Source organism: Artibeus jamaicensis, unplaced genomic scaffold, assembly GCF_021234435.1.
Source record: "Artibeus jamaicensis isolate MK-2021 breed Jamaican fruit bat unplaced genomic scaffold, CSHL_Jam_final contig_482, whole genome shotgun sequence".
Taxonomy (NCBI): Eukaryota; Metazoa; Chordata; class Mammalia; order Chiroptera; family Phyllostomidae; genus Artibeus; species Artibeus jamaicensis.
In genome coordinates, this window is record NW_026521857.1 from 6,576,013 (window position 1) to 6,596,856 (window position 20,844).

Below are 20,844 nucleotides of genomic sequence, written 5' to 3' on the forward strand. Positions count from 1 at the left end.
CTTCTTTGTCCTATTCTGATAATAAATGGACAAGTGCAGCAACCACGCCATAAGAGAGCACCGTGAACAGCCTGTAATGGTTACTTTATATGTTAACTTGGCTGAGCTCCAGTCCCTAGTTTTTGGCCAAATGCTAGTATACCTACTACAGTGAAGGTATTTTGTAGAGTGATTAACATTTACAATTAGTTGACTTTAAGTAAAGGAGATTATTCTCAACATTGTGGGTGGACCTTAAGGAGTGGAAAGGCTTCAGAGCAAACTCTGAGGTTTCCTGGAGAAGAAGGAATTCTGCCTCACAACTATAACACAGAAGCCCCGACTGAGTTTCCAGTCTTCCTTCTGCATGAGCCAATTCCTTAAAATCAACCTATCTATCCATCCACCCGTGTATATGATTTTTATATGTCCTAGTCATTCTTTTCCATGGAGAACTCTTGGAGGCAAACTACCAAGACTAATCAGCATTTTAGTTGAGGATGAATGGAATCTAGAGTAGCAAAGAAGGTGATGGTGAAGATGAATGGAATGTACGAGAGCAAAGAAGGTGAAGGTGAGTTATCAGTTGCATGCCCGAAGCCTCTGGGAGCAATAGAGGCTGTAGGTTATCCCACTAGCCTTCCACTTCTAAATTATTTCAAGAAAAGTAGCACCAGCATCGTGGAGGAGCTGCTCCTATAACTTACATGAAAAGCAAACCCAAGAGGCAAAAGGATTACACTGTGAAGGCCCCTGTGATGCACTGCTTGTGACCTCTTCAGGAATGAAGGGCTTCTTTTCCCAGGGGCTGTAAGTGCTACCTGCAGAAAGCCTCTAGCTGTCAGCCCCCAGGCAGCCCTCATCCAGTGACCAATCGCTGAACTCCCTTCAGGGTTGGCTGAAAACGCTGTAGCTCAACTTCTCCCTTCAATAACTGAGGAAGAGGTGTTACCATCTTCAACTACGATTGTGATTGAAGCAGAAGAAGCCAGACTCAAAAGAGTAAATATGCACTCTATTATTTCATGTACGTATATGTGAAAGTCAAGAACGGGCAAAACTAATTCAGATAATGAAAGTTAGAATAGTGGTTATAATTGTGTGTGTGTGTGTGTGTGTGTGTGTGTGTGTGTGTGTCGTTGTGTCTAGGGAGGACTGTTATAGTTTGGGAAAGGGCTCACAGGGAAATCTTCTGAGTTGATGGAAATGTTCAATATCTTCAGCTGGGTAGTGGTTACATGGGTGAACACATGTATGCATTTAGATTTGTGTAATTAAGTAGATCTAAGTTATGCTAAATTTAACAAACTTTTTTCAAAGGTAAAATATAATTAATCCCAGTTGAGTCTTTTGCTAGATGTATGACCTTTTAGAAGCCATATTTGCTTTAGGCCTCGGTTTTCTGAAGTCCAAAATGAGGGTTTGGGCTGGATGATCTGAGTTACCGGCATGGATCTAGCAAAAACGCTCTTTAAAGTGTTCTTAAAAAATTGAAAGAAAAAAAAAACCAAACACCCTTTTTTAAAAAAAAAGGACAGTTCTCATGAGAAAAACAAATGGTCTATAGTCTTACAGAAAATAACTGACATTTTTACCCTAGAAAATACGCATTCTAAAAATCAAATATTAATATTCAGTGTCACTATTTGTTGTTTCCAAAGCATTCACCGTACCATTTCTTCTCCCCAAAAGAACTTAGAATCCCCTGTCCACGTTCGACTGCCCCGTTCCAGGAGTGGGCCATACTGGGTCTGAGCAAATCAGCATGTCATCATTGCTGAGCCCTAGTGATTTGTTCATGATGGGAAAACAGATTCAAACCCAGGCCTAAGCAAACCTGCAAATCACATTCCTTAGCCCTAAGATTAGTTCAAAGGTGAGTTTGCAACCTAAGATAATACAACCAAAAGGAAGATCAGACTTTCTTTTGATAGTTGGGGGGAAAAATCTATTTTCCTCTGCATGTGAACAAGGAGACTCGTGGCTCTGGGGGCTGCTGGCAGCCAGCCACCTTGTTACCTTGATGGAGTGAACAAAGCCAACCAGCAAAAGAGGATGAAGGCAGGACGATGTCAGCAAATGGAGCCCGAGTCGTGGTGACATGACCCTTGTGGTCCAACCACATTGGAAGCCTTCCCTTCTCTGGACTTTTCAATCAGAGGGGACTGAAAACTCCTTTTTATTACTTAACTCAATGTGAGTTAGGATTTTTCTTACTTGCAGACAAAATTATTTTATCTTAGGATCAATGAGACTTCTGAAAAACTGCCATCAATACATTGCTGGTAGAAATAAAATTTGATGCTATCTTTTGAAAGGCAATTTGATAATGTGTACTGAAAGATCTAAGTATGGGCATACCCTTCAACATAATATACAAACTTGTAAGAAAATATTCATTTGTTAAATAAACATTTAAGCACTTTTTTATGTACCAAACACTATTCTAGGAGTCCCTCATGAAACCAGCTTTAAAAAGTAATCACGAATGTGTAAAAAGATGTAGCTACAAGGATGTTAATCTCACAGGCTTTCATAATAGAGAACAATTAGAAATAATATAAATACCCAATAAAAGGTGATTGCTTAACTAAATTTGGCAGCATTGGCATAATGAAATGCTATTTAGGCATTTAGAATGAACTGTAGAAACTACTTAATAGTAGGAAAACATATTCGCTGTATACTACTAGGTAAAAATGAGCTGGAACTAAGAAAGCAAAGGGTAACTCATGTTTGTGTACTTACATGTGTATATTTATGTACAAGAAACACCTGCTAGTAGACACTCTAAAATGTTACATTATTCTGAGTAAAACTGTGGGTGCTTCTGATTTTCTTCTTAGGACACCTTTATGCTCTTTTATAATTTCTGTTATCAAATGCTTGCCTTTTATAAGCAGAAAAAATATCAATCTTACAGAATGATCCCAAGTGGTTTAAATTAAAAAGTAAATAAATAACACTTGAGAGTTAACTGACATCATGCTGTCTCATCAATCCAGGACGACCACGTAAACACATCTGTAAATAAAGTGTCAGGCTGGCATCCTCCCTTCTAGGTTCTGTCTATTGAGGGAAGACTGTCACGGTTTTTCTTACCACCTTCCAACTTTTTAATGGAATAAAGTAAACAGGGTCATGGAGCTGGTTAACGACTGCCTGGGCTGGGCCCCAGGTCTCTTGTCTTGGGACCCAGTGCTATTTCCACCGCACTGTCCTCTGCCCAGCACACAAGCAACATCATTAGGATAAAACTGTCATCAACAGTCATGCAATACTTTTTGAGCACATCAAAAATAGCTTGGCAGCTCTGAGGATCATTATTTAAAGACTTAAAACCAAAGTACACACTGAGTTTAAAATGTAAAGAGACAGTGGGTTTAAAATGTTTTCATTCTCTTCCTTGCCTTTCAAATGTATAAAATAGAATTTAAATTATGCATACACTTAGAGCTGCCTCTACACGGGCAGAGTGAAACTGTTGGTAGGGAGAAGTTGGCCGTGAACTTGTTTTGTCCCCCCTTACTTTCATTTTTGCCCTTCCCTCATTCTCCAGGAAACCCTATTCTGCTTTCTATTTTCTGGATGTTTGATGCAAAAGAGACATTATGACTTCAGTGATTGAGTAACAGTTACAAATTTCCATTTCACTTTGCTTAGCAGCTCAGATGTGGTTTAATGAAGCATGAATAGAATTCTCCCGGAGGTGGGTCTGAGCTGAACTGGTGATGCTTCCAACTGCCAACTCTTCTGCACATTAAAATAGCAGCATTACCTCTTACGTGTATTTGTTATCTGTTACTAAGAGAAAATTACCAACCCCCAGAAAATACAGCTGATCATGAGACTTCCCCAAAGGCCAGAAAACCTGTTGGTTTACATTAAAATGCTCACACACTCTCAAAACAAGGTAAATGTTCCCAAACAACCAAAGCAAAAGAATTTATCAAAGACATATTTTTGTTTAAGAAAAAAAGAATGCCTGGCCCACATACTCTTGAAGTGGTCAGTTCTAATCAAGAAAGTATGGGGTTTTTTTTCCTATCGAGCTTGTAGGTGGATATCTTTAAAATATCAAATATCTTCAGTAAATTTTTTTCAGTGTTCATATGTGGAGAACTCTGCAGAGGGTCTACCTGACCTGCAGCAGGTCCAATAACCCCTGAGAGATCAACCCTGCCTGCAGGAGGCTTCAGGTCCCAGTACCACTGGCTCTGCAGCAGGAACATTAGGAGCAGGAGCAGCGCTTCTCTACCTTCATGAAATATTACCCTCTTTTCTCAAAACTCCTCATAAACCTTGGACCTGGAGTTAATTTTCATAATTAATTTACAAGAAAGGGAGAAAATAGATAAACAAATGTGAGACTGTAAGGTTGGCTCTGGCCTTTTATAGTCAGATTAAGGTTTTGAACAAAGTGGACAGCAATTTATTGTGAGTAATAAAATTATATTGATCTTGCCATGGAATAGGAAACAAGGATTCAGGGCCATCCATATGCACTAATTTAGATATGACAAACTTAAAACCTATTTATAACTTTTAAAGCAGGTTATGGTTCTTTCTTTCCAAAGAAGCACACATCATATTGCACAAGGTCTGTAAATATACAAATGCTCTTCTCTGCCAAAAGCAGCTGAGAAAGCACAAGGATTACCCCAGTATTGTTTTTCCAACCTGAATTTGCAATGGGTAATTGTACAGAAATATTTGGTACTTAATAACCTTGAAACTTTGAATTCAAAAAGATTTTATGGTTCTAAGGCTACACGGCCTGATGGCTCAGGTTCATAAATACACCAAGAATGTGTCTGGCTATTGTAACTGTACCCACCTCTGTGCTGTTATAAAACAAAACCCAGTGTCAATAAGGTCCAGTCCTAACAAAGTGCCTGCCTGTGGGGGGCGCTGGACAGTTCATCAAGCTGAAGGGGCATGAATTATGTCTTCTACTTAAAAATGGTTTGGAAAATAAGGAATCTCCATTCCTCTTAATCTTTGTTTGAGAGAACCACAAAATATCAGATTGTCAGCGATGCTTTAATTATCTCTGGAATTCAAAATTAGGAATATTCAGGCATCATTTCCTACCAAATGAACAAAGTTTCAAGCAAAGCTATTAACTCTTGACTTTTACTAAAAGCACACCAGGCAGGGTGGCTGCACTGTTTTCTCTGGGCTATGGCAGGGAAGCATTTAATTTCCAGGAGCCGAGTTTTACAACACAGGTATCCCAACCTGGGATCAGAATTTCCTTGTAGCTCTCACCACCCACACCACCCTTGTAGATCTGTACCTAGTGAGTATCCAAGCAGCTGGCTGCACTCCCAGACACTCTCCCTCCTTGATGTCACCACAGTCCCCTCCCCCTCCTGGTGGGCTCCCCATCAAGGTAAGAAGAGAGGCAAAACTGCCAAAGCTACTCTTCTTTTTAAGGCTTCTCTGTAAGCAGCTTCCCCTCACAAGAGGGTTTTTGCCTGAGCCTCATCTAAATACAGCAATTCTTCAGTGACATTGTAAGATGGCTGTTGAATATTTAAAAACATGTCTCCTCTGTTTCACGGCCTGCTTCGGTTTTCTAATTTTTAAAAATTATCCTTCATCATAGCAGTACACACAGTCTCTTTTAAATCTGTACTTGAACAACGAAGAGAGGGTGTTTACAACTTCACTTGCTGGTTCTCACATGCCTGCAAAATGCTTTATTTTTCTTCAATTGGGTTTTTAAAACATTTTTCTAAAAATCTTTAGATTTCTTATTTCTCTATTATCTCCTATTGGGAGTACAAATGTAAAGAATCGATGACCCTAAAAGGCCAACTTTATGCCAAAGTCAGCATGATGAAAAGCAGAATTTAACATTTTGTACAAGATTAGTTGCTTTCCCATTAGTTTTTGCAAGTGCAATACATCTTATCCTTTTGGGCTGACTGCAAAGGTTCCCTGGGAAGAGAAACAGAGATAATATGTGCCTCTCTAATAGGTTTACATACTAAACAACGTTAAAGGAATAAATGGTGTGGCCCAGGGTCAATTAATATGTGGACTTCAGTGGACACTACTGGTGGAAATGACTTATAAGCAAACTGTGTGCCATCAGTGGTGGGGGAAACATTCGGCTCTCATTAAATATCTTCATCCAAACCTCAAATATGACAATGATTTTACAGCCTAATTGAATGTATTCTTAATTAAAAAAGAAGTTGCAAAAACATGATATAAAAAAATTAATGTAGATGGGGTGCACTAAAGAGTGTATTTTCAACAAATTAAAGGTCTGCTGGTAAAAACCAGTGGTTATGCAACAAGTCTATTTCAAAAGATTGTACCTTTTTTACAATTACATTCTGATAAAACAGTTGAGTTCAAGTCACTAAACATGCTCGCAATTCAAGTAGAAGGAAATACATTCTTTGCTTAGGAAGAAAAAAAGATGATTTATAATGAGAAATGTGTACCAATTTTCCCCAATAGTTAGGGAGGAATAAGTTAGGGAGGAAACACTAATTTGGTTTCTTTGGGGGCTAAAGTACTAATTTATGATCCTCTGAAACAGAAGGTGGTGCCTGATAAATTTAGGTGTCTACAGTTACTTAGCTTGGCTGGGACTTGAGCAATTAAAGCTAATGGTTCTCCCCAGCACACACAAGCCTACACCTTTTTTTTTTTTTAACCCTCTGGGTCTGCCTAGCCAGTTGTCCCCAGAACCAGCTCTTTGGGGTCAGTGCAGGTTGGGGGTCCTCCTTCTCACTCTCCAGACCACAGGTAACCCAACTCGGGTATCCTTGCCCGAGCTTCGTGGTCCTCCGCGCCAGGAAGCCCTTTGGCCTCTCGGCGAACCTCCCCAGGCCTCCTGGCTTCCAGCTCGAATGTCCAGGTCGCCGGTTCTGTCACCGTGACCGAGCGAAAAGAGCTCGCATTTTCATTTTGAAAAGCTACGCAGCTCCCTCCTCCGGAGCAGACCCCGTGCCCTCTGTCCCTACTGGGGCGGCGCCGGGGTCTGGGGACTTTGATGGGTCAGAGCAGGCGACGCAGAGCGAGGTCGCCCCCAGCGGTCCCCTGCCCTACCCCAGCTCCTACTCCGGAGCCCGCGCCAGGCTGCCCAGCGCGTCGCCGCGCGGGGAGAAGCAGCTGTTCCCAACAGCTGGGGGGCGGCGGCGCCAGGCGCCCCAGGTGCGGCCGTGGCCAATCGCAGGCGTCCGGCCCGCCCCCTCCCAGCCGGGCGCCGACCCCGGGCCCGCGGGGGAAGGGAGCAGAGAGGGGGAGAGCCGTCTTCGCCACTTGTCTTCCAGCTTCCGCGGCGGAAGGGACAGAACGGGAACCGAAGCCGAGCGGAGTCGCCCACCCCCAACCCTACCGCCGCGCCCGCCCACCCACCTCCGCGCCCGTCCGTGCACCCCACCGACCCCACGATCGCCCCACCCGAGACACCTAGTTTCCAAGAAAGAGAAATCTACCTCTAAACGCACCCTGTTCTTCGCTTGAGGACCACCCTCCTTTTCATTTTTTGGCCTCTCTGCCGGGTGAGTGGAAACCGCTTGCACATTCTACTGAACCGGATCCTAACGCAGACGATCCGGAGAATTTGTACCGTGACCGGCAGGGGGGGCGGGAGGAGAGAGGCCAGTCCCGGCTCCGGGGCTGCTGGCGACCTCGGCAGCCGCGCGCCCGGTGCCCTCGGCCGCCCCCGGCCGCCCGCCCCCGCCGCGCCGCCGCCCTCACCCCCGGACTCGCTCTCGGCCCCCGGCGGCCGCGACAGGGTGCGGGAGACGCGGAGCCGGAGGAGGAGGCGCAGCCGGAGCCGGAGCCGGAGCCCGAGCCGCGGGGCGGGCGCGAAGATGCACACGACTCAGAAGGACACGACGTACACCAAGATCTTCGTCGGGGGGCTGCCCTACCACACCACCGACGCCAGCCTGCGCAAATACTTCGAGGTTTTCGGCGAGATCGAGGAGGCGGTGGTCATCACCGACCGGCAGACGGGCAAGTCCCGGGGCTACGGATTTGTAAGTTGCGCGGTTGAAAGGGGGCGGCGGGGGCGGAATGGAGTCGGGGGTCGACTGAGAGCCTCGTTATGAAACCGGTGGCCGCGGGGGAGGGAGCGACTGAGTGGCTTAGTCCGGGAGATCGTTGTTTGGGGCTCGGCGAGCCCGTGCGAGGAACCCCTCGGGAGTGAGCGGCGCTGCCCCTGCGCTCCGGGCCGAAATGAAAGCTTGTGCGCGGCGGAGCCGGGGAGGGAGGGCCGGCTCTGCCACGAGGGGATCCGGGGAGACCGAGCGCGTCGCGGTGCTGGGGACTGGCGGAGCGGGAGTGGAAGGAGAGAGCTGTAATCCAGCTCTCCTGCCATCCAGGACTGCGGGGTTGGGGGTGCGGAGGGCTTGGAGCGAGGGGGCGCAACCCGCGGTGTTGCGCGCCGGGTTGGAGGCCGGTAGTTAAGCGCGCTGTTGCTTTGTAAAATGCGTGTGTGTTTCTGGCTGTCGGCTGGGGCCGGGAGGGGACAGCCCGAGAGGTTTGGGGCTCCTCTCTTATGCCAGGTTGCTCCTCCCCTTTTCTTTTAACTGCAAATGGGTTCTTTCAAAAGATGATCTTACCGCCCTTTGCAGACCTGAAAGAGAACATGCTAAGCTTCCTGGAGATTTAAGTGTGTAAATTCAGCTGCTCAAGAGCAGAGAGCCCCAGAGTAGGACAATAGCTATTGTCGTTGGGGAGTGTTTGCGGGTAGTTGGGAGCACCGGCGGATGTGAAGCTGGACTTTTTTTTTTTCTTTTCTTTAAGCAAACAGCTCCTCTCAGACCGGGTAGAGACCTAGGGGCCCGGGCCCAAGGGGAGGGAGGGTGAGAAGGACCTTCAAGAGTTCTAAAACAAAATTCAGGCTTCCAAATTTTTCTTAGGCCCTACTAGCACCCTTAAGAATTTGGAGTGTGTGTGTGGGGGGCGGGGATATATTTTTCTTTCTTCTTTTCTGTTTTCTTCTTTTCCCTTTTTTTGTTGGGGGTGGGGGAATCAAGAAGTTAAGTTCCAGTAAGAAAAATAAAAAAAAAAAACGAAAGAAAAAGTTTGAGTCCCCCTCCCCCTTAGTTTTATCATGAATAATTTTTCCAGTGCCATTCTGGTTTTCTTCAAGGGTTGATTTAGAGCTTTGTATGTATGTCTGTGTGTGTATGTTGCTAAGGTCACCATGGCTGACCGGGCTGCTGCGGAAAGAGCCTGCAAGGATCCCAACCCCATCATTGACGGCAGGAAGGCCAACGTGAATCTGGCATACCTGGGAGCAAAACCAAGGATCATGCAACCAGGTGAGAAACAGGGGTCCCTTGGTTACCGCCCCACCTCACTAGAGGCACCCACTAGTGCATGGAATGAATCCCTGATTTGAAATACACTGGTTCTATGAGAACCTGTAGATGTGTTTAGTAAAGTTAAACCATGGCTGGTTTATTCTACCAAGGCATTAAAGATAAATAAATGGGAGTTGTAAACACTCCTTTCAGGACTTGAAATGTACCTGTGTAGAAAAATAGATCTTGTAGGTCTGGACAGTTTGTACACACCCAGACTTGGGCTTGACTCATCTGTCTTTATGACATAGTCATAGTCCACTCTCTATTTCCCAGTTTTCAAACACTTGTAGATAACTCGGATGTGGATTATATGGGCCACATTTGTCGACTTCAGCTGGTTACACTTGCCAACATAGTGTGGTCTCTCCTTTCACCACCAGCTGCCCTGGGCTCAAAGCAAGCGCGCAGACTTGAACCCTGACCCCAGAAAAACATAGGGTGTGGGGGAGGGGGGACATCTAGATGATAAACGTTTAACATAAAGCCACAGAATATTAGTAATTAAAGAAAGTAGAGTGACTTCACATACTCCAGACTCTCATGTTACAGATGAAGAAACTGATACTTAGAGATGAGAAGTGGTTTACTCCAAAGTCACACAGTTATTAATCACCAAGAGGGAGCACAGTTTTGTCTGTGTGAAAACATGACCTTTTGAATTATTTACAACACTGCCCTTTGTGTTGGCACAAATAATTGAGAGTTGACTATCGAACAAATGTAATCTTTTCTTCGGTAAGCAACTTTGATTAAATAATGTATTCTTTGCTCTAGAGTCTTTCCACCTGAGACTTCGGAAAGAGGTTGATACCTTCATCCAAATGAATTTACTAGAAAACTAGGTTGTCAAGAAAGTGGGTGTATGTGCAAATATCCATGAACATTTTTTAAAATATGTGTATATACCATTCAGAAAAGGAGAGTTTGTTTTCATGAATTTTTATACTGTAATCTGTAAAATCCATAATCTTCCAAAGCATTGTTCAAAGTGTTCCAGAATATTTCAAATTACAAAGACTTTTTCTAGATCACGATTCAGAATTGTAGGAATATTTGTTACGTGGAACTTCATTATCAAGTCCTTTTGTTCTTGGTTTTATTCCTTGAGAATTTTTCCCTGGACTAATTTTTTAGGATCTAAATCTATATCTGTCAACTAAACTTTGCAGATAATTTTTAGTTTCCACCTTTAGCCTATTGCAGCTTTTATTTAGATCAACAGTTAACATTAATCAAGCTGACTTTTACAATATATATAATATTTTCTCTAAAGTATCAAAAGGATGCTTCTCTTTTCTAAGCAAAAGTTGTGATTACTCTTTTACATTTTGGAGTTATAATTGTCTAATCATGCACAAATAGAGAATGTGGTGTGCTTTGTTGTTAGGTTTTGCCTTTGGTGTTCAACAACTTCATCCAGCCCTTATACAAAGACCTTTTGGGTAAGTCAATTAACCAGGCCCTCCTAACTTCAATATGGCTTTCCTTTGTTAACATGCTTCTTATGTACAGATAAGACCATCATGTCATAGAATGTTCCTGATTGTACATACTCATATATGGTTGTGTATTTTTAATGCTGATAATATAAATATTTTTAGATGAGTCAAGTTATCTGACCAAGTATGCAGCCTTCGAGCCAGACAAATTTTTGAGCTTATGATTAACAAAACAAAACAAAAATACCAGGTATGACTTGTGTACAAGACAATTGTGTCCCAACACCATTACTGCTGTTCAACTTGACTCAATTTTATTTATCTCTTTCTAACCTGACAGGGCTCGTATACAGTTAAGCTAACTGATCAGAAGGATACGATGATAAGAGGTGGAATAGTTCTGTTTGGAATTAAACTGTAACCAGTAGACTCAGACACACAAGCTCAGATGGTGATTAACGATGCATGGATGTTGGTGTTGTTTTATTTTTCACAATAGTCAATAGACCTCCGTGTGCTTTATTTTATTTATTACAGTAATGAAGTGGTGTTGATAGCTAAACTGTGTGCTTTTTACTTAATTGAAAAGAGCTGTAGTGAAAGTGTTTTCTTTTCCTTGGGGAAGGGGCTCTTTGTGTTTTGGTTTTGGTGGTGGTGTTGAGGAGTGTTGACTTTTGACTTTGCCATGGGAAGCAAAGGGCCTCTTTTTTTTTTCCTTGCTTTTAAGCTGTAGCCTGTGACTTCCATTTAACCATACTTTTGTAGTGAGTGCTAAATTGTGTGATTTCCTTCTGTAAGAATACAGATACACTGCTTGCATGTCCTAAGTTTCTGTTTTACTGGGGAGTTTTCTGGGAATGGGGTTCTTTCTTTTGCAATGTGTATCCACTTCTAGACGTTCTAATTTAAAGGTTCAACAACTCTCATCAGATTTTGTTAACGCTAGCCAAGTTGTTCAGTAGAGTAGCACTAACTTTCATCTTTCGGACCTAACTCAGGTGTACAGCCTGCTCATGTTTGTGTTGTCTCTAGGTTCTGTGATCACCGCTTTTCCTCATTGGAGCCCCCTTGTTTTCTTTCCATTCAAACATGATATGGGCGGGCAATCCCCTAACACCTACATTTATTCTGAATACTCAGAGTCTGCTTTGGCTGAGTTCTACCTGATCAACATTGCTGTAACTCTAATGCCAGAGATTTAAACTTTCTTTCCCAATATTTCAGCTGTTCAAGAAGTGTTTTATCCTCAGGAAGAGTTACATCTTTAGCTTAACACCTAAACATCTCCATGTGAATGTAGCTGGATTCTGTCTATATAGATACCTACCTTATGTGTCTTAAAAATAGACCCCCCCAAAAAAGTAACTATGTTGACTTGGAAGATTCAGGTTATATATTCCATGAATACCTTCTTAAATCTTCCCTTTAACATATCAATACTTCACGCTTACTGCCAACTTTTGCTTTTTTTAAAATCATGGAAGGGTCTTCTGTCCAATATCATTAAAAGAGCTTTCCCATCCATAGCTATTTGTCAATGCCCCGTCCAAACTATCCTGGATGCCAACAACAATTAGTGGTTTTATCTGTCCAACTACTTGGGTGGGCCCCACCCCTGTCATTGGTCTAGACTTTGTTGAAGGAGGAATTGGGAAGGAAAACCTACATCTTAGGAAGTGATGGTGAACTTGGTCATGATCTCACACTGATCTTGAAATAGTGATACTACTAAATTGATCGACAGGGATTAGCGTGTTTATTGTTCTCTGTGTTAGGGGTGATACAAAATAAGGACATTGCACTTTAGTTTCAGAACTAAAACAAACCCACCGGGAACTTGGTTGCTAAATTATTTGATATAGTTTTCGGTACAAAAGGAATTCACAACAGCAAGAAAATAGGTGAGTTGGAGAAGCTGAATGAGGCTTCCTGGGGACTTGAACTAGACTTGGACCAATGGCTGTATCCTAGGCAGGTAAAAGGAAGAATGGACATGTATCGAGGGTGTAGGATGAGGTAGGTGAGCATAAGCAAAGGCACACAAGAGAAAAGACTCAGTGCACGAAGAATGTTTATGAAGGGTCTTGAGAGCTAGACGTGAAAGTCTGGACTAGTTGTCAGAGTCCTTATAGGTCTTTGAGAAAGAAAGCAGCATGAGGAAAATAAGAACAACCAAAGTAAATTATGTCATATGGGATTTTTAAATCAAGCATGTTTTGATAGTAACCTTTTCTTTTTCATCTCTTTTAAATTAGCTGTCTTTATAAAGGATGGTGATTATTACTGGTTGCATAAATTGTTTGAACTTGAGATTCTTATTAAAAATAGATAGCATTCCAGATGAACCAAGCAAGCCTCCTCTTTCTTTTTTAAGGGGTTCTCAACACTGCTCTGGTTCCCGGAGTCTGTACCTAACAAATCACACCTGGTCATCCTAAATTCTATTTGAATGCTATGTGTTCTTATTTTAGACCTGGAAAGAAGCCTGAGAACTTTTTATTTTATTTGACTTGTTTTAAATTCTAGTAACGGAACCATTTTTTTTAATGTGGCCCTTAATGGTCTCCAAGTTGCTTTAAAGAGAAAACTTTGGCCTAGAGGAATTTGTGATGTAACAGTGGGTAGATGTGTAGAAACCTGTGATTGTGCTGAACAATGTCATAAGTGTTTTATGTCTGAAAGAAGCATTTTATTAAAATCTTGGAGAGGAGAGAATACAGATCTGTGAGTTAAAGTTTCTAGGTTAGTTTAGGTCAGGTTCAAATATACTTAAACACTTAATCAGTATACCTTTAAGTGCTAAATTTCAGGCCAGTTGTGTTAACATTGTCGTAGGTAGTATACTATCTGCTAAAAAGGGCAGCAGGGACAGTAACTAGCATTAACTGAACATCTGCTAAGGATCTAGTACTGATAAGAGATTTAAATAAATGATATAATGTAATTCTCACAATAATTATTTGATGAAGACACCATTAATGTCCTTTCCATTGAGTGATGAAACCGAGATGAAGAGAGGTGAATGAATTTACCACAGGGCTACTAAGTGGTAGAGTCTGGTTCTAGGTTCATAATCATGTTTTGCCCAACCTCAGAAGTCATGTTCTTGCCTCTGTGTCAAACTGTAGCTAATAAGACACAACTCCATTCTCTCTTGTGATTCCATAAGAAAACTGAAAAGCACCCAGAATGGCTGTTTCCGAATCTTCAGATAAGGGGGAGAGATACCAGTTTGGTGGGATTCAGAAAGAAGGTAGACATTGACCTGGACTTTAAAGTATGGTGGATGATAAGGAACTCTCGTATTGAGTGCTTACCTATGTTTGTCATTGTAGGCTCTTTGCATAATTTTCTTTAGTGCACAACAATTCGGGGTTAGAAATATTAGGTTCATTTCACACATGGTGAATATATGAGAGTAAAAGTTTGAAGCAAATTCCTAAAGGCTCCACATGGAGTGACCTAGGGTGAATGGGATTTGAATTTAAACTGGTAGGACAGGGAACGAGGACTGGCATCGCTGGCAGAAGGACGTGCAAGCGAAAGTGGGCTTGTTGGAATGTGTGGGGTAACCCGGAAACACTGGGGAGCCCAGCCAATCTGGGTTCAAGAAAAGATGGAGAGTAATACTGGAGCAAGTATTTTGGAGCCAAAATCATTAAAGATCTAACATACCAAAGTTTAAGAAATTTGTACTTAGATTGGAAAGTTGTCGGGGGCCACAAATTACTTGAGCAAGCAAATGAGATGAAGGCTTGGTAGTTTTGTGATAGATTGGAAGAGGAAACCAGTTAGGATGTCAAAAATCACAGAGAGATGACAGACGGACCTGAAGAGATAGGAAGAATAGGAAAACGGTAAATTTTATTTGAAAATTGCCCAGAGTGTCTGCAATGTTCTTGTGCTTTTGTAACTGCTAGGTGTATACATTCTGTGATTACTTGAGGGAAAGGACATTGAAGATATTAGTAGGCAGGAGAGTCTCAAACTGCCTTAATGGGTTTCTTAGACTAGTAAAAGAACTCCTAATACAGGAATTCCTTCAAAAGTACCACGTTATGTTTTAGTCCAATTCTGCCCTCCTCCCTGAACTGAGATATTGTAGGCTGTCCATTATCTTCTGGCTTCTCCTTTCTCTAAGCCTTAAAGGACTCCAGGGTCTTACTTGTCTTCCAGATGTCTTCCTAACCCTTACTAGACTTCATGTAGGATTCCGACATTCCCAGGAACTTTATACTCTCATAAGCTGACATTATCTGATGAAAACTATTAATGTAAAATAAATGGAGAATCAAGAGCCATGTTAGCAACTCTGCCTATCATTTACTGCATTCTTTGTGTGCGCATGCTCACACAAACACTGTTTTAACCAGCCTTGTTAAAGGCTGAAGTTATTTTCAGTTAACACCTTTCTTTGAAGATAAGAACCTAGCAAACATGGTGTTGTCTTTAAAGTTTTGGGAGTACAAGGGTTAATATTTCCATATCAGTGAGCTTCATACTGGCTGGCCTTTGCAGCTGATAGATGTTTCACTTTGGCCTTATAAAGACATTTTACCCGCTGGAAACCCTTGTCGCATGACAGGATCAAAAATAGCCCAGCTGCAGCCCCTGCTGTCCATCACCACATGTAAACTGGCATGAGTGTAAGCTCTCTTAGGCATGTCCGCACATTGTGGACACAGTGGCCTCCAGGGACAGTGCTTCATAAAGCCACACCTGTCGCTGTGAGTGAACCAGTCACCTGACCTGCAGAGAAGCTTTGAGTATGTGCGTGACCACGCGTCTGGTTTCTAGCAAGCAATTGAGAACGTTGCTGAGTGTCCTGAGAAACCCTCAGTGACGTGGTTTCTCCTGGCACTGGGAAAGATCTGCAAGTCTAGTAAAATTGGATGTATTTTTATATTGAGGTCAAAGTTCATTACCCTCTGTGATAAATAACATCTTTTTCATGGATGTTCATTAATGAGTATTTTCAGTAACGCTCTGAAAAGGCAAAGCAAAATCTGTTTTTGAATATCTAGATGTGAATTTTTCTGTTTTCAGTTTTTTAGAATTTGAAGGTTGTTGTTTGTACTTCTTGTAAGTTGGCTTTGCCAACACCCAGATGGTGTTACACAATAGTGCCATATTTTCAGAAATATAAGGGGTATGTTGGAGATTATTTTAAAGAAAGATGAAATAAACCAGATGTTCATGGTAGTGTTTTGAGTGGACAGTAATGAATCCCAAGAGTGAGAAGTGAGATATGTGGGTTTTTAAAAATACCTCTCGTGATTTAGTTTTTAACAAATTTAATGTGTAAATTCACTCATTGCAGTGTGTCTTGTATGTGATCTGTGAATGTATAATTTTAAAAGGTACTTGCTTGTGTTTCACTTTCTTGAACTTTTGCAGGATAATATATAACAATAGATGATTCATATAAAATATCTACTTGTAGGCAGATTTAAAGCAGATATGCTAATATATTTCTGTTGATTTGGAGGCTAAAACAAGAGTTAGTAGATGCGCAAAAAATGTTTCCTTATTCTATTATGTAAACCTTGTGAGTTTTATTAATTTTAGAAATATTTAGTTGTATTTCCCTGTCCCTACCTTTTCCCTCAACCTCATCATTTCCCCAAAACCCCTTCTGTCTGTCTTGCATAGAGATAAACAAGCTGGCTGACCTTCAGTTGCCCGATAGTCAAACAGGTTTGATTGACCCTTGTGTCCTTATGAATTTTATGGAGAAAAATAAAGAAAGAAAGGCAAAAAGCGTGCTGCACCTCTCCTTGGGAGTCACTGCCATGAGTGTTGATAGCGTTTCTGTAGCTTCCCACAACAGCCTCTTGTGATAGAGTGAGCTGCACTACAGTTCGTTTGAGAAGTGTGATTCTGCTGTGTTTACCACACTTGTGAACTTTTAAACTCCTTTTTTATTTTGTCGCCTGCTTCTTTTTTTAATTATTATTTTTTTAATAAGGGTGACTGAGGTTGCAGAGGGATTAATGTGTGCTGAGTCTGCATAGCAACTTCAAGTAGGGTTGCCATGATAACAAACCTATGGATTTAGTTGAACCTTTAGTTTGGACCAACCAGTCATTGCCCCTTGGAACTGAATGATCATGGGTTACCTTTTGAGTCCACTATTCACAGTTGAGAATCTTTTCTATCTGATAAACAGTTTTGTTTTATGAACTCATCACAAGTTCCTAAAGTCTCCATCAATTAAGCATTTATTAAATACCTCGTATGTTCATAGCCCTCATGAACCTTGATTTATTCTCCAAAGTTTTGCTAAGTGATAATTACTGGTTCAAAATGATCATTCACAAAAATTCTAGCAAAGAGGGTACCGTATTTTTGTTGTTGAATTCGTCTGGGGGCATTCCCTCACTTTGGCTACTGCCAGAGTCCTGTCAAGTACCCCTGGACAGTAGATATTGTGGCAACCCTATGCTCGTAATAACCACTAAATTTGAGTTTGTCGTATCTCTGAGCAAGCAGTGCTACAGCTAGGAGGCAACTGCCGTCTCACTTTGTCTTTCGTTTCTCAACAGGATACCTGCCCACTATGTCTACCCTCAGGCCTTCGTGCAGCCTGGAGTGGTCATTCCGCACGTGCAGCCAACCGCAGCAGCGGCCTCCACCGCACCTTACATTGATTACACTGGAGCTGCGTATGCGCAATACTCCGCCGCCGCAGCCGCTGCCGCCGCCGCCGCCGCCTACGACCAGTACCCCTACGCAGCCTCGCCAGCTGCAGCGGGCTACGTCACCGCGGGCGGCTACGGCTACGCGGTGCAGCAGCCCCTCGCCGCCGCACCTGGGACAGCTGCCGCCGCCGCAGCTGCCGCCGCCGCAGCAGCCGCCTTTGGCCAGTACCAGCCTCAGCAGCTGCAAACAGACCGAATGCAGTAGACCAGCCATCTGATCAACGTTGAATTGTTTTCTCTTTCCCTCCCGATTTCCCGATTTTTAGTAGCTAATCAGAATTAACATTGACTTAAACAGCTTTAAAAAAAAAACGCTATGCTGTTGTGAAGCAGAATTATTATTATTATTTTTATACTCCAGTAGTGTTCTAGGTGAGAACGAGGTGAGTGAGAGGGAAGTGGGCGCAGTTTTGGAAACTAATCCCAAAGAGCCTGAGTAAATGAAAGGCCGCTAGGAAACGATGGCAGGAGTAACTATGGAACTTCACTTTTATAATGGGGTTTTTATTTTTGCTCTTTTTATAGTATCAGGGAAGCAAACTGCCTTTACAAGTTAGAAAACGTTATTTGAATCTAGTTGAACCAGGGAATACAGAGTGAGCAATATGTAGCTTGAATTACATTTAAAAGCAGATTTTAAAGAAATGGTGAAAGCACTGATTGTCGTTTTTAAGTTGCTATGGCCTACAGAACTTTTTCAACTAAGAAGGTGATGTTCTTACTCTCTCAAAAATGGGCATCGAACAATCAATCTAGGAACGTGGCAGTGGGTGAAATGGTGGACAGGCACCAAAGCTATTTTCTCATCTTATCCCGTGGATGAGCCGGACTGAGGAACAAGTGATGTGGAATTAATGGGTGCAACAGCTGTACAGACAATCAGTAACACACACAGTTCTGGAAAGAACACATCACTTGTGCTTGTTTGATGAGCTTGTCACATTCTAATCCCTCTCCCCATCCTGTTTCAATTTTGGGAAACTTGTATCTGCTGGTGTCAGCAATTCTGATTCTGAAATAGGATCAGGCTTTTACTACAACAGCCTTCTCTTTCTATTTATTGTGTCGACTTGTGGCTTATGATTAAAGGCAGGCAAAGTTTGCAGACTCTAAACCCTTAAGAATTGTCTTAAGGACGTTTATTTTTTCCCTTTTTGAATAATTTTACACTTTTTAGTATCTATTTCAGAGTCCTATTTAAAACTATTTATTAGTGAATACAGTACATGAGAGAGCAGAGTTACTGAGATTACAGTTCTTCAGAGGTAATGATAATGTGGTTTATACTGTGCCTTAATAGTGATGCTATTTAAGATATTTATTTTTAAGTTTTACTATGCTGCACTCTAAAGAAAGGAACTTTAGATGTGACACTGTAAAATTATGTATTCATCTCATGGCATAAATTATTTAGTAGGTCTAGATGTAGCATATTAAATATTAACCTGTTCAGCTAAAGATGTTGAGTTGGATTTATTTAAATTCGTATGTGCACTGTATAAGAGAGTACTCTTACATTAACACATTTTAGTTTATTTTAGTTTTTAGGTTTTTAAAAACAGGCTATAGTGCTAGTTTCATGCTTCTCTCATTTTTGCTTGTGTAGGTCTCATTTATGGGTACTTTAGTTTAACACCATTCTTATGTAGTTTTTAAATGCTGCTTTACATTTTTCTTCTGAAACTGCAATACTTGTAATTTTTATTCTTAAACTAAATTGAATACTATTTTACACTGTATTGGATTTTTATACTTGAACAATTTCATACAAGGGAAGACAGGTTAGCATTTTTATGGACTTTCTCCATTATCACTGGATTTACTTTAAGTATTCCCATACTAGACAGTGTTATGTGATGTAGACATGACTCTCCTGTGCGGATTATTTATTCATTATGTACATTGCTTCATAACATTTCAGATCTTCTAATCTATTCACTTGTATTAAATATAATTTTTAAAAACTCCTGTTGCATTGTTTCTAATTTTGTCATAAAGGTAGAGTGATTTCTCTTTTTAACTAAAATTAATGCTCATGATTTACTTGTAGCAATTTCAGTGAACAGAAAACTTCCTGGACATGCTGTTCTTGTACCTTTTAAGTAAGTTTCATTAACTCAGTATGTATCTTACATGTAGCAAATGATAAGGTCCCTCCCTGTCAGTGGACCCTAGAAGACTCTTCATGTCACTGCAAACAGGAAGGAGTGGGCTGCAGAAGGGTCTGGTCGATGTGCAGCTAGAGTGGCACAGTGCTGCTGCGGTCAGGGAAACTGGTTTGGCACCAGGCTGTACCACTTTCTAGCAATGAGAATGGAACAAGTTGTTTTCATAATCCACTTTGGGGGTGAGGTTTTTATTGATTTCTAATCTATAATATTGGGACAATAACACCTATCTCACGTGGTTCTTTGAATATTAAATAGAGTATATCAGCTACTTGGCACAAAGCTAAATATTTAGTAAGTCTTTGATAAACGATCACTGGTAGCAGTTGTTGTAATGCCCAATAGTGAAAGCTAACAAAAAAGGAAGTCACCCAGTAAGATGTGGTCATTTTTTAATTTTTTGCCACAATGACATGGCAGCATCCTAATAAGGTGCATTTGAGAGCATCAAATGAACGTTATATTGTCTTGAAGTGTACATATTATGTTAATTATGGAATAGATTGTTTGTTGGTCTTAATATTGCCCAAATCTGTGACATAATATCTTTAATTAACTCCATTTTTTAAAAAAATATATTTTATTGATTATGCCATTACAGTTGTTCTATTCCCCCCTTCATTCCCCTCTACCCTGCACACCCCCTCCCCCACCATTCCCCCCTTTAGTTTATGACCATGTGTCTCAAGTTCTTTAGATTCTATATTTCCCATGCTATTCTTGCCCCCCTATCTATTTTCTACCTACCATCTATGCTACTTATTTTCTGTACCTTCTCCCCCCTTCTCCTCCTCCCACTCCCCTGTTGCTAACCCTCCATGTGATCTTCATTTTTATGGTTCTGCTCCTGATCTAGCTGTCCTCTTAGTTTGCTTTTGTTTTAGGTGTGGTTCTTAATAACTGTGAGTTTGCTGTCCTTTCACTGTTCATCTTTTTTATCTTCTTTTTATTAGGTAAGTCCCTTTAACATTTCACATAATAAGGGCTTGGTGATGATGAACTCCTTGAATTTGATCTTATCTGAGAAGCACTTTATCTGCCCTTCCATTCTAAATGAAAACTTTGCTGGATAGATCAATCTTGGTTGTAGGTCTTTGGATTTCATGAGTTGGAATACATCTTTCCAGCCCCTTCTTGCCTGCAAGGTCTCTTGAGCAATCAGCTGACAGTCTGATGGGAACTCCTTTGTAGGTGACTGTCCCCTTATCTCTTG

The 20,844-nt window shown here is 41.6% G+C and overlaps 1 protein-coding gene across 1 annotated transcript; it reads left to right on the forward strand.

Moving 5' to 3' along the window:
- Positions 1-7,225: 7,225 nt before the first annotated feature.
- RBM24 (RNA binding motif protein 24) lies at positions 7,226-19,431 on the forward strand. Its single transcript, XM_037147960.2, has 4 exons — positions 7,226-7,988; positions 9,155-9,278; positions 10,711-10,765; positions 17,308-19,431. Exons 1-4 carry the CDS (start codon positions 7,821-7,823, stop codon positions 17,666-17,668), a joined length of 708 nt encoding a protein of 235 aa, XP_037003855.1. The 5' UTR covers positions 7,226-7,820; the 3' UTR covers positions 17,669-19,431.
- The last annotated feature ends 1,413 nt before the right edge of the window (positions 19,432-20,844 follow it).